Source organism: Carassius carassius, chromosome 40 (assembly GCF_963082965.1).
Source record: "Carassius carassius chromosome 40, fCarCar2.1, whole genome shotgun sequence".
NCBI lineage: Eukaryota > Metazoa > Chordata > Actinopteri > Cypriniformes > Cyprinidae > Carassius > Carassius carassius.
In genome coordinates, this window is record NC_081794.1 from 6,884,530 (window position 1) to 6,899,149 (window position 14,620).

Below are 14,620 nucleotides of genomic sequence, written 5' to 3' on the forward strand. Positions count from 1 at the left end.
AACAAATGAAGGTTCCAAAAGAAGCCAAAGCCTCAAGCATAGCATTTTACCAAATGAAGTGACTGGATGGAACTTTTTTTTTTGCCTTTACAACACCCATATTTCAGAAATAAAAATATTTGCAGCACACACATGAGGCATGTTCAGAGTTCTGATATTTTATTACATTGATGACATGCCCATAAGCGTATGGCTTATGGTCAGGATAGCAGCATCTTTCACCTAGTCAAATAAACACAGTCACAAAGTGAGACCGCACAGGACACCTTACACTGTAAACATCTAATACATAGAAAAATTGAGAAAAAAAAATACAATGATGTATGATAATGTGCTATAGAACTAGTGACATAATACAGTACAACTGTATCACGCTTTGGCTATTAAACTATGGAGAAAAGAAAATACTCAATGGATCATGATTCTCCAAAAAAATGTAATAAGAAACTGTGTAGTAATTACCCGACGGAAAACTGTTCACACTGATTTATGATCTTAATTTTTTTGCTATTAAATCTTTAACGATTTCATTATTAACTGCTGTAAAATCCTCCCAGAATGAGGATTTTTCATTTCAATTTCATTTAGAAAGAATCCTACACCTTAGTGATGGGAGAGCTCAACTGGCCCAGCGTCTGTCTGCCGATATGATGAGTTCTAACTTCCTCCCTGAGAGAATCGTGCAAGTTCCTCTTTTCTAGATGTGTCGTTTTTTAAACCAGCCATCAAAGATGCACGAGCAGGATATGAGAGATTGTGCACACAAATTCTGAAGTTGAAAATGTAAAAAAAAATTTATGTAAACTGAATGACAGAAGAATTAGTCCACATCTCCTCCACTGATCAGCATAATTTAGATCATACAATCCCGTGATAAGGTGAACAGTGTGGCACTGTGGGTAGTGAGTGACTCCTGATACCCACAGTGTTACTGAGAGAATGTCTCCTCTCTTAGCAACAAGCACAAACTGTCCTGGTTCTCCACACATCTCTTAGGACCCAGCAAAGCTTCAAGAAATCCATTCACCAGACAGTTAATTAAAATGTCTTAAATTATTGTCAACTTTAAAAGTCTCAAAGACTGTTGACTGTCATTATCGCTTATATAATTATAGCATTCATTATCGCTTATAATATTTTTAACTGGCATGTATATCATTTAAAATGGACCTCGAACTTGCTGAATGCAACTTAAGGGGCCGTTCACACGGACTGTGTTTTTGCATTCCACTGTTTTCCTTTGTAAACATGCACTAGATGGATATTTGATAATTGAGCTAAAGAAAAACTTCTTTGCGTTTTCCCCATTCCCCACTTCATGTTTTTCAATGCAAAAACACACGCTGTGTGAATGGCCCCTGAAGGCCCCGTATACGTCAAGCAAAATTGAAGATCGAGCTGCTGTGATGTCATTTCGAACAAAATCCAAAGTCAACTTTCTGGAAAAGTTTGCTCTGGCTGGTAAACCCCTTCGAACTACCAATGGTCCGTGAAGATTACATAATGAGTAGGTGCACTCTGCTGCTCCGCCATCTTTGATGATTATGAAAATGTTCAGTCTGTTGAGGTTAGAAATTGAGTAAATACATGATCACACTGGAGAGCTGCTTTATAGCAGAAATTGTAAACAACACTGACACAGTGGACATTTTAGGAATAGTTCACCAAAGAATATTCATAATTTAGGAGTTCATAACTCTTCTTCCAGTGAAAAAGTCCATTTTCAGTTGTCCTCTCAAATCAAAACCCACTGATATTTTTGATGCTTTCAACTGTTTTCAGTTGCAAATGGTACTTGATCTGTGTGATATCGGAATCAGCAGATATAAGCATTATCGATAATGGCTTTAAATATAAATATTGGCATCGGCCAGATATTTAAAATTGTGTCGATATGTCTTGCTGATAAGAGCAATATATTAACTCATATGTGCTCAGGGTGTGCTGATGATTAGATCACTTCAGCAGTGTGACTCATTCTTGAAGCTTTAATCTGAAGGTTGCGCTGCTGGCCAACTTCTAATTAAATGAAACTTAAAATAGCCTACACAAATAACATTTAGACTGTTTATGATTATTTCAATCGGTAATTGACGTCATATAATAATGAGTATGTTTTGATTTAAAAGGTCAAAAGCTATATATTTCATGAAAAAAAACATGACAATTGCAGAGGTGGAAAGTAACGAATTACATTTACTCGCGTTACTGTAATTGAGTAGCTTTTTTGTGTACTAATACTTTTAATATAATAAATCTTTTAATAATTTTTTAAATCTGTAATTTTACTTTTACTTAAGTATATTTTGTTTGAAGTATTGTACTTCGCTACATTTTAAAACACATTAATTACGGAGTAAAAAAAAAAAATAATAAATAAATAAATCGCTCCCTGGAAACTACGGCATAATGGGCAGGAGGGCAAACTGGCGCTAAAATCACAAGAAAGATGCAGACGGTCAAAACAGGCGTTCGTGGTGCAGACACCGCTGAAAACGAAACCCCGTCATATTCTGATGTTGAACTCGAAGGAAATGAAGTGAACCCCTGGCCATATGTATGCTCTATTATGCAGTGTAAGCTGTACTTGCCTAGGAAGACCAAACTAGCAGCTTATAAAATCTCGACAAGACATCAACCCTTCGCAAGAATGTAGAGGTAAGCTAAATAATTGCATCGTTGCATTGGTGGTTAAAATTAAGCTTTGACATTTTAGCAAGAGGTTTTGCACAAATTATCTAAAAAGACCGTGGTGAGGAGTGTGCTATTTTTGTTTAAATGATGTGTGCGCGCATTTATAGTGCGTTCTTTCACTGTGTGATTCAGTCTCCTAAAATGCATTTAGAATGATCACAAAATTGAAGATATAGGGGCAGAAAATTCACATATTTATATAATTTCATATATTAAATCAAAATCACACAAAGAATGCCATCGTTTCCTCCAAAAATCATCATGAATATATACATACATATATATAACAGTTCAGTAAACAAGTTAATTAAGAGACTTGCGTTTTAGACACCATATTGCCTTTTTAGCTCTATTTCTACAACAGAAAATAATTCCAAACACAGCCACCAAAGCACAGTTTTGCGTCTCTGAGCAACGTGACAGTGTTTCGTTCCTGAATGAATCAACCGTTTAAATGATTCGGTTCAATCGCAATGACTCACTTATTAACAGTGACTTGCTGACAACATTTTATGTCTTGTATATCAAAACATTATTCATGCATTTGTAAATGCAGGTTAAATGCATTCTTGTCCTGCACTAAACAGTGTAATACATCTAAATGCCACTTCCAATGAATTTTCTGCATTTCCTCTGCATTAAAAGATGAGTTTGTTGATACTGATTTGCCTGGTAACAGCCCAAATGTTATATTATTCTAAATAACTAATTCCTTTAATTAAAAACAACTAGTTTGAGATTAATAGACCTATCCCAGGGGTGTCAAACTCAGTTCCTGGAGGGCCGTAGCCCTGCAGAGTTTAGTTCTAACCCTGCTTCAGCACACATATCATGTAGTTTTCAAATAAACCTAAATGATTAGATTAGCTGGATCAGGTGTGTTTAATTAGGGTTATATCTAAACTGTGCAGGACTGTGGCCCTCCAGGAACTGAGTTTGACACTCTTGGCCTGTCCCATTTTGACTCCCTCCCACTGTTAAAATGTAACTAAGTTAGTTTTACTCTGAGTTAAGTTTAAATGAGCTACCTTTTTACTTTTACTTGAGTAGATTTTTAGACTGGTACTTTTACTTGTACTTAAGTAAAATTTCATTAATGTAATGGTACTTTTACTTGAGTAGAATATTTTTGTACTCTTTCCACCTCTGGACAATTGTAAATTAAATAATTTTATATATACTGATTTATTCATTAACGTGTAATATGTTTTATTTTTTAAACAAATCATAAACTCTAAAAGAACTTCCAAATTTTAACAACTCTTTTACGTTAGACCATCTACAAATGTTAAATCAAAATAAAATGTTAGGGTTAACACTGCATCTTTCTGGGGGAAAAAAGGCAGCGATTGAAATATAGTTTATTTTTGATTATTTTCAAAGGTTCAATGTACTGTCCAAAAAAAAAAAAAAAACTTCATTATTAGCTATTTTTCCATCCAAAAATGCAAATTTAACTTATGCGCAAAACTTGAATTTTTGTGAATAAAGCACAATTTCCATCCAACGAGCTAAAGAGAACAAAAACATCACTTCCTGATAAACTGGCACTAAATATCTCTACTAAAACTAGGAGAAGCCACTGAATATAATATTTTTATATGTAATAGATTACTTGCGCTTCAGAGAGAACAGATGTATCAATAAATGTGGTCATTGCTTTTAGAGGTGGATGCCTGCTGTTTGGGAACACAGTCATGTAAGACAGTATACAGAAATACTTTGACAGACTTTCCTCAGGCATTTTAGAACGTCCAAAACAAAATATAGATGCTGTAAACAAGATTGGTCTGCTGGTTAGTCAGTTTATCCCGTCTCATAGCGCAAAGTCACATGACTTTTTCAATGCGCAAAATGTGTAAATCGGTATATGTGTTTCCATTGTAGTTTATGCACATTTTTTCTTATCGGATTAAAAATATGATCCTACTCAGTTGTGCACATGTTTTTTATGCACATTTTTAGAATTTATGCACATCTTGGCATTTCCATCTAGCGTTATTTTATGCAATAATCCAAAATACGCATAGAAATAGGTGAATGGAAACATAGCTACTGTTTATTTAATTATAAGAAATAAGTTCTTGTTAAAAAACTAACCAAAATTAAAAAAAAATATTTTGCTTTTGATTTCTGCAAAGTAGGGACTAGGTGTTAATTCTAAATTAAAGGAAATATATCGATATCGTCAAAATTAGTTGAAAAATATCGGTATACCAGATATCGTCAAAATCGAATATCGTGCATCCCTAGTGAATATTTCTCTTTTGATTCACAAAAGACAATATTTTCACTAGAGAAAGCAATATTATAGATAAAGGACTCATATTTTAGCCAGAAGCAAAAGTTTGATGTTAAAAATGTCTTAATGACGAATTTGTTTCTTACAAACACTTAGCTTTTCACTTCACTAGTTCACTTTTTGTTATGTGTTGTGTCAGTTGTTAATCAGTTGTTTGGACTCACATTTTGATGGCACCCATTCACTGCAGGGGACCAATTGATGTAATGCTAAATCTCTCCAAATGTCTTCCTGACAAACTCATCTATATAATGGCCTGAGGGTTGATACATTATTCCTTGTTCCTTATTCCTTTATCTGTTGTATAAAATGCATTTTAATGAATTTTACTTGACTTTTGACATTCACGTCAATATGATCAGATGCTCAATCACTGCTTTCTTCCCCGCATTGCTGTTATTTTTGTTGTGTTTATTTTTTAATTTGAGAGAAAAGCATGCAGTTCATATTTACATATTGATCTAAATGCCACTATCAGCAGCAGCATGGGCAGCATTGGCATGTTTCATAATTTTACCAGTGCTGCTCAAGTTTTTCAAACTTGTTTTAACCTCTAAGCAAAGAATAAAAAAAAACTTTGCCGTGAGTACAGGTCCTTCTAAAAAAATTAGCATATTGTGATAAAGTTCATTATTTTCCATAATGTAATGATAAAAATTAAACTTTCATATATTTTAGATTCATTGCACACCAACTGAAATATTTCAAGTCTTTTATTGTTTTAATACTGATGATTTTGGCATACAGCTCATGAAAACCCAAAATTCCTATCTCAAAAAATTAGCATATCATGAAAAGGTTCTCTAAACGAGCTATTAACCTAATCATCTGAATCAACTAATTAACTCTAAACACCTGCAAAAGATTCCTGAGGCTTTTAAAAACTCCCAGCCTGGTTCATTACTCAAAACCGCAATCATGGGTAAGACTGCTGACCTGACTGCTGTCCAGAAGGCCATCATTGACACCCTCAAGCGAGAGAGTAAGACACAGAAAGAAATTTCTGAACGAATAGGCTGTTCCCAGAGTGCTGTATCAAGGCACCTCAGTGGGAAGTCTGTGGGAAGGAAAAAGTGTGGCAAAAAACGCTGCACAACGAGAAGAGGTGACCGGACCCTGAGGAAGATTGTGGAGAAGGACCGATTCCAGACCTTGGGGGACCTGCGGAAGCAGTGGACTGAGTCTGGAGTAGAAACATCCAGAGCCACCATGCACAGGCGTGTGCAGGAAATGGGCTACAGAGAAGCAGCACTGGACTGTTGCTCAGTGGTCCAAAGTACTTTTTTCGGATGAAAGCAAATTTTGCATGTCATTCGGAAATCAAGGTGCCAGAGTCTGGAGGAAGACTGGGGAGAAGGAAATGCCAAAATGCCTGAAGTCCAGTGTCAAGTACCCACAGTCAGTGATGGTCTGGGGTGCCATGTCAGCTAATGGTGTTGGTCCACTGTGTTTTATCAAGGGCAGGGTCAATGCAGCTAGTTATCAGGAGATTTTGGAGCACTTCATGCTTCCATCTGCTTAAAAGCTTAATGGAGATGAAGATTTCGTTTTTCAGCACGACCTGGCACCTGCTCACAGTGCCAAAACCACTGGTAAATGGTTTACTGACCATGGTATTACTGTGCACAATTGGCCTGCCAACTCTCCTGACCCCATAGAGAATCTGTGGGATATTGTGAAGAGAAAGAGAAAGACGCAAGACCCAACACTCTGGATGAGCTTAAGGCCGCTATCGAAGCATCCTGGGCCTCCATAACACCTCAGCAGTGCCACAGGCTGATTGCCTCCATGCCACGCCGCATTGAAGCAGTCATTTCTGAAAAAGGATTCCCGACCAAGTGCATAACTGAACATAATTATTTGAAGGTTGACTTTCTTTGTATTAAAAACACTTTTCTTTTATTGGTCGGATGAAATATGCTAATTTTTTGAGACAGACATTTTGGGTTTTCATGAGCTGTATGCCAAAATCATCAGTATTAAAACAATAAAAGACCTGAAATATTTCAGTTGGTGTGCAATGAATCTAAAATATATGAAAGTTTAATTTTTATCATTACATTATGGAAAATAATGAACTTTATCACAATATGCTAATTTTTTGAGAAGGACCTGTATATCGGGCCCTTAAACTTGAATATAAAATTACCAATTTCACACAAGAAAGAAAAACAGATACCTACCATTTTTATGTTTCATGGATTTGGATCTTCTTGGTGAATTTGGATTCTGAGCAGAAAAATAACAATCAAACATTAGCCTGCAGCCAGGATATGCAAATGAAACCAATTAAAAGGACAAAGTAATGGGAAAAGGCAGGTACAATATGCTACAGTCCAACACTTTTTAGAAAGCAAATCTATGAACAGCTAGTAGCTAAAGCATTCTTGTTGACAGGAATTGTGGGTAAGAACTCTACGTCCTTTAATAAACTAATTCTACATCTAACTTGCACCAGATCTTGTGGCTACAAATGCTGAGCGGCCATCTAAGCTAACAGAACATCTGTAACATTAAAACAAACTTACCAAGTGTACAGGTTGTTTCAAACAATGTAAAAATACCTTATCTGACTTTCTCTTCTTGGCTAGAAAGCAAAATATTAAATGTTAAAATAATACAACATGCATACATTCATAAATAGTTATGCAGTGAAATCACTTGAGTGGTTTACTGATCATATCAAAAAAATTGCATAGAAAGGTGATATATAACAGACTCACCTTTCTTTTCTGCCCCATAAGACCAGTCATTGTCATTGACATCATCGTTGTCTTCTTGATCGCTCTCTGATTTGTTCGTGTTGTTGCCACTCGCAATTCTAAATATACATTTACACACACACACACACACACACACACACACACACACACACACACACACACACACACACACACACACACACACACATTACCATCACATGTTCCAAAATAGCAGTCACATGACCAGCATTATCAAAAACGGATCCCAGACATTCAGGCAAGCACCAACCATGAACATTTCACGTGACATCTACATTAAATTTTTCTTATGGCAATGTTCAGTCATAATACCTGCGGCTGGCAATACGACTGCTGTTGCGGCCCATGCCGAGGCATTTCTCCAGGTGAGGAGCAAATCGTGAGGCAGCGATGCTCCGGCTGCAGTTGGGACACACACACTCTTTGTTTTTCCATTGGTTGTACACTTGCCCAAAAATGTCTACTCCAGGCTGGTCCACGATTTCTACAAATAATAGTGGGAAACAAGATTAAAGGTGGCTTCTTCCAAAAAGCTGCATATACCAAGATGGCTCTCTCATATTCCAATGAACAGGAGAAAGTACTTGCCCTTGGTCCTGCACATATACATTGGCTAAACTAATATCTGAAATATATGCCTTTAAACACAATCTGATGATAATGTTTATGGGGTTGTTAATGTCAATATGCCATAAATGTGAGTTTGGCAAACAGTTTTTTGAGTTTACAAGTGTGCATCAGAGTTTGAAAAACGGAAGTATTCACTTCATCCAAAGCAACCCGAATGCACAACTCTTTTGATGGAAAAGAGCAGCGTGAACATTCTTCAAAACAACGTTTTTGTGGTTCACAGAATAATAGTAGTAATAGGCTCAAAATAAAATGATACATTTTCTTTTTTGACCAACTGAAAGCTGCTTAGTTTGAAAATAGTCTCAGCTGAATGAAACTATCTGTGACTGGTTATTTGACATGTCGGTCAAACAGCCTCATGGGTGGGACTTGGCCAATGAAAGCTGCCAGTCTAATGGTCTGGCTACGCAAGACTAATTTGAAAGTGACTTCTGTGTGAGCTGTGATTTATACATCCCCACACCAGAATAATAATGACACTAGACAATGGACATTTTTAAATGCAAAATTTAGCTGTGATCACACCTTAAAGTTATAACTAAACTTGATATCACTGAATTTGACAGAATCCGTCCTGCTTTAAAGAGCTCAAGCAAATTGCTTATAATAGATGGGATATTATTGTGTCTTTGTGTTAACATTAAAAGCTATTGTTTTAGTTAGCATTCTTTGTGTGAACGGACCTTAAAGGGTTAGTTCATTCAAAAATGAAAATCAGCCCATAAAATACTCACCCTCAAGTCATCCTAGGTGTATATGACTTTCTACTTTCAGAGAATCCAGTCGGAGTTATTTAAAAAATTGTCTTTGATTTTTCAAGCTGTTTAGTGCCAGTTTTTGCATACATCAGCCCGAAAGTAGTTAAATAAAAAGCACCAATCCATAAAAAAATAAAATGTGTCTCACACAGCTCCGGGGGTGAGCAAAGGTCTTCAGTAGCAAAACGGTTCATTTTTGTAATAAAAATACCCGTATTCAAATCATAATAAGCACTTTAATCTAGCATTAACAGCTGTACATGGAAGCAGCTCAGGGGGAATGACGTATTGAGGTCAGCGTTGCACATGTGCTGATGAGTCTCATGAAAACCAATGTTTATTAACATGAGCAAAGGAAGCAAAGTTTATTTAGTTCATAGAAGTGATTATTACATTTTGAATATGGATATTTTTCTCACAAAAACGCATTGATTTGCTACAGGAGACCTTTGTTCACCCCCTGGAGCTGTGCGAGACCCTTTTTATGGATGGGCGCTTTTTATTTAATGTTTTTTGGACAGATACATGCAACACCCACTGAGTGGCATTTAACAGCTTGAAAGATCAAAGACAATTTTTTATGTAACTCTGACTGGATTCATCTGAAAGAAGAAAGTCATAAGCCCCTTTCCCACTGCACACTGGACCCGAAAAATTGCTGGGTCGCCTTCTGTTTAAACTCAAACACATCCCAGGATTGATTCCGGGATCAGTCCCGGGTCAGGGACCTAATTAACATTGCTGGGTTCAGTCCCGGAATGAGCTGTGTGAACAAAAGCCAGAACTAAAGCCGTAAAGGGTGTGTCGTAGTGATGACGCGCGCTATCACACGACTCTTTTACCAGGTGTTTTGAAACCAGAGCAACGTTCGCAACGAAAAAAAATATGTGCAAACTTAGAATGAAACAGAGATCAGTTAGTTCCTCACTTTCCGCGCTGACGCTGAGATCGTTCGCCAGCTTATGTGAAAATTAACGTGCCTAGCGTTTTCGACACATTAATTACAAGCAGGGGTTAAAGCAAAAAAAAAATCCTGAGGGTGCAGGACTGGGTGGAGCAGCATATGCAATACATGCAATGACTGTGGCAACTTTAACATTTGAAAGGATACTACGGCAAAGTTATTGCTTTCTTTATTCAAACTGATTTTCTTTTTCATGAATATATGGTAGACCTGAAGAATGAAAACTGTATCATACATTTGGAAAATTATGAGCTAAATCACCGCTTATCAACACTAGAAATGTGACAATACACTTAGCTCACAAGATGATACAAAATACAGATACTTGGTTCACTAGAACAAGACAATATTTAAAGAAATTTTCAGTGACAAAATATTTGTCTTTTAATTGCAAAAATTAAAACAATGCAGTTGTATTTGAAAATATATTTTTTTAACTAATCTAGGGCTGTAACTAGTTATTATTTTGGTAATCAAGTAATGTACTGATTATTTTGACAACTGAGTAATCGGATATTTTTAGTAACAAACAGACCTGCATGAAAACCAGGCTTTAGTATGACTATTTATATATAAACTAACGATGAGGCGATAATAATTGGCTTAGAATATAAAAACAAAAAATTACATGATTGTATTGAACAACACTGTTAAAATACATAATGTAATATGCCTATACATAATATGAACGTAACCAACTTAAGTACATTATGTATTAAAACAAATACCTGCAGAGGGCGCCAAAGGGTAAATTAATGGTAAATTACAAGCGGCAACCTCCTGCTCTCTCTCATGAAGCCAACAAGAAAGTGACTAAAACTGTAATTCATCGACTGGCCACTTGAGGCTGGCTGCAAAAGGGAGTCAATCCTATACCCCCATGTTAAAATGGCCAACTTTACAGCAGACAAAAACATGTTTCCATGACAACTGTGAGGAGGGTGAATTTTTTTTATAACTCATCCGTTTAAATTATATTAAGCCTTAAAGTTCTGCATAATTAAGGGCGTGGTCACTTGAGTGACAGAGTGGGTGTGGCTTCAGCAACCAGCTCCCGCCTTTTTGTCCATTTTCGATTGTGCTGGAGAGTCGCGCGGTGACATGTTTTTATACAGTCTATGGTAAATTATTATTAATAGATCTTTTGTGAACAGGACCATTTAAAAAATCCCGATAAATATGTTCTGACAATCATATTGTTTTTATGGAGATGACATGATTATTCTGAGCAGCTTACAAGCTCTGCTGCTTTTTAATTAGTTATTCTATATAAATATGCACTAGATGGACATCTTTGATGATTGCGCCTCGCAGCTTTTTGTCGTGCTTCTTCATTCATCAGGGTTGCGACTGTGCAGTTGGATACCATTATGCACGTCTCGTGTTTATAAAAGCAAAACATTCTGATTGGCCAGTAATGTTAGTTTGGTTGAGAGTGAAACCTGCTTCTCTCGTACCATTGGTAGGCGAACTCATGGACTCAAAAGTTGTTGTTTTTTTAAACGTAGCATTATTTTTTTCCACAGACAAACCGAGCGCCAACCTCCCGCTCTCTCTCGTGAGGCCGATAAGGAAGTGACTAAAACTGCAATTCATCGACTGGTCGCTTGAGGCTGGCTGCAAAAGGGAGTCAGTCCCATAGACTCCCCATGTTAAAATGCCCAACTTAACAGCAGGAAAAAAAATGTTTACAGCCTGGTTCAAAAAATGATTTTGGTCTAAATAGCTAATTTTGCCCTTCATGACAACTGTGAGGGGGGTGAATTTTTTTATAACTCATCAGTTTAAATTATATTAAGACTTAAAGTTCTGCATAATTAAGGGCGTAGCCACTTGAGTGACAGGTGGATTGCCGCTGCTGACACTGCCGTCGTGCTAGGTGGGTGTGGCTACAGCAACTAGCTCCCGCCTTTTTGCCCATTTTTGATTGTCCAGGAGAGTCGCGCGGTGACGCGCTGCCAAGATGGCGACGGCCCGCTCTACACACTTTAGTCTTCAAAAACACACTTCAGGAGTCTACGGGTGACGTCACGGACACTACGTCCATGTTTTTATACAGTCTAAGAGACAAACGCTGCACACCGGAGATGTGGCACGGTACCAGAGAACTTTAAGCCCTGTACACGTAACATCCTGATGTCACGTGTCTTTACGGGATCTTTACGGTTTGTGTGTGAACGCACGCACATATTCCGGGTAATCACTGTCAGTGTGAAAGGGGCAAAATCTAGCGACCCAGGAACAATTGCCAGGACACATTACTCGTGCCATTTTCCAGAATCACACTGTGAAAGGGGCTATATACACCTATCCTAGGTGACCTGGGATAACTTGAGGCTGAGTAATTTATGGGCTAATTTTCATTTTTGGGTGAACTAACCCTGAATGCAAATTCAATGTCATATTTAAGAAACATGTGAGATTCTCACCAAAGTCTTTCATACTCTCCTGGTCTGTATCATCCAGAAAAAAGTATCCCTGTTTGACAGCCCTGTGAACTTCAAAACAGAGCCCCAAACAGGCATCCTCCACCAGGTCAGACAAGATCTCCTGAGCAACGCCCTGTGGAAGAAGCCACAACACACTGAAACACACTGTAACCTTCAGAAGGATAAACATCACATTCACAATGCACTCACAAGACACTTCAGCTGGGGACACCAATGACATGTGTGTAAAATGTATACCACGGGACACAGGGCTTCATGATGCAGAGGTGATACACCCACATGTGTTTGTTTATTCAACACAGATCTAATTATACAGAACATAACATATGGAAAACAAAGGCGTACCCACTCACCTCCATCTTACTGTTGTCCATACTGGACAGAGACACGTCCTCCATTTTCATTTGCAAAAGCTTCAGGAGAAAGCACTGCAGTCTACATGCTGTAGTGCAGCAGTCTTGGGCTGAGGAGAGGCTGAAACAACAACAACAACCCAAACAAAGGAAGACGTAGGCAGGGCATGAGACAGCAATGTATGATTCCGTCTGGCTTTAAAAAGTCATACAAAACGAAAGTCCAGACCATGTAGTTCTGCATTTGCTTGTGATGTTATGAATAACCGAATATATCAACGATACACGCTACTGTATAAACCAACAACTGCAGCTAGAGGAACCAATGATACATCATTGCATTGCCTTGAATAACAGACGTTTACACTGCAAACACACGACTATCGCAATGATAAATTCTGTTTCATAGTAATAGCTTCAAGAAACATCATATCATAAATCAAACAGATCACAATAACATGTAAGATTACACCCCGTCTCTCGCCTAAAGTACAGACTGAAATATCAGGTTCCGTTCAGTAGCTTTAACACAAACTAAAACTCGTAAAGGGCATAAGATAATAAAAAACAAGATAAGATCATTAAACATGATTGATGCAAAAACTGTAATTATGAGGAAGTTCACAAGGTAAGGTTTGCGTCTAACGTTAGTGGATTTAACGGACTTGAAATCAAGTCGTACGAATTTCTACTTAAGAAAAACGACTGCGAAAATCCCAACACATGCTTTGACGTGATCTTTTTTTTAAATCTATATTATATGTTCACTACTGTCACTCACCAGCTCTGGAATGGAGGCTGTTTCTGTTGTCGGTCTGTTCACTGCACTTACTGAGGCTGCTCATCTGATCAAATCAATAAACAAATCTGATAGGAATCTACTAGTTCTTTGTCCAATTAATGGTCTGCACATGAAAGGTATCACACACAAAACGTCCGAAGAGACATTTCCCTAAAAGTATTTCCTCACAGACAAAAACAAAAAAGTTCCACATTCGGATTTCAATCTCTTATCCCCGTCTGCGGACTTCCATTTCCCTTTACCCAGACCTGACCAATCGATCCCCGCTAAACTTATTCCGAACGCCTCACCGATGATGAATCTCCTAGCCAGGTCTGATAGAAGGAAAATTGAAACAAACTGATAAAAGTTTGACGTGTATTCGTAATTTAGTCAGGTTTAATTCGGAATTTGCACAAAATTAGCTATTTTGTTCGCTGTTATATAATAATACACATAATAATATCGAATTCTATGTATATTTGTACCAGTTGTATGTGCAAATAAAACTATATTCGAAACATGGTGTATTTAGGTTTTGTAGTAAATAAGCGAAGGAACTATGAAAATATAAGAGAGCAAAAAACCTCTCTTCAAAGACTCATCCTCATGTCTTTCCAAACCACCCACATAATAAGAGTTTCATTCATCTTCGAAAAACACAAGTGAAATATTTTAAATGAACCCTAAAAGAGACTTCTGTCACTCTATTGAAAGACCATTACACAAATATTATAAAGACATAAAAGGCCTACGAATCGATCAGTTAATGTCTCACGGACACAATCGCCTATAATGAACAGATTTAACTTAGCCTTCTAATTAGATATAGCTACATTTTGAACAACACGCAAACATAGAGCACATCAAATATACTAACAACATATCAAACATGCTGACTTAAATCTAATTTCCATTAAAATTAAGTTAATTGAAAATACTTA

At 37.1% G+C, this 14,620-nt stretch overlaps 1 protein-coding gene across 2 annotated transcripts; it reads right to left on the reverse strand.

Annotated features, from left to right (window-relative positions):
• Positions 1 to 142: 142 nt before the first annotated feature.
• LOC132122043 (ataxin-7-like protein 3) lies at positions 143 to 13,967 on the reverse strand. 2 transcript variants are annotated; one of them, XM_059531902.1, is made up of 8 exons: positions 13,677 to 13,966; positions 12,896 to 13,016; positions 12,522 to 12,654; positions 8,050 to 8,221; positions 7,720 to 7,817; positions 7,561 to 7,583; positions 7,180 to 7,225; positions 143 to 1,008 (listed from the first exon to the last, which is right to left on the reverse strand). In XM_059531902.1, exons 2-8 carry the CDS (start codon positions 12,944 to 12,946, stop codon positions 929 to 931), a joined length of 603 nt encoding a protein of 200 aa, XP_059387885.1. In that variant the 5' UTR covers positions 12,947 to 13,016; positions 13,677 to 13,966; the 3' UTR covers positions 143 to 928. The 2 variants fall into 2 exon arrangements, with proteins under 2 accessions (XP_059387885.1, XP_059387883.1); XM_059531900.1 differs by lacking the exon at positions 143 to 1,008 and having other exon boundaries at positions 7,117 to 7,225; positions 7,525 to 7,583; positions 13,677 to 13,967.
• Between the last annotated feature and the right edge of the window lie 653 nt (positions 13,968 to 14,620).

What these genes read in the sequence shown, in the direction of transcription:
- LOC132122043 (XM_059531902.1), bottom strand. Translation starts at nt 12,946, where the DNA reads ATGAAAATGGAGGACGTGTCTCTGTCCAGTATGGACAACAGTAAGATG. An exon ending in GGAGAGTATGAAAGACTTTG is followed by an intron (nt 8,222 to 12,521) that starts GTGAGAATCTCA and finishes TATTATTTGTAG; the next exon opens with AAATCGTGGACCAGCCTGGA. An exon ending in AGTCGTATTGCCAGCCGCAG is followed by an intron (nt 7,818 to 8,049) that starts GTATTATGACTG and finishes ATGTATATTTAG; the next exon opens with AATTGCGAGTGGCAACAACA.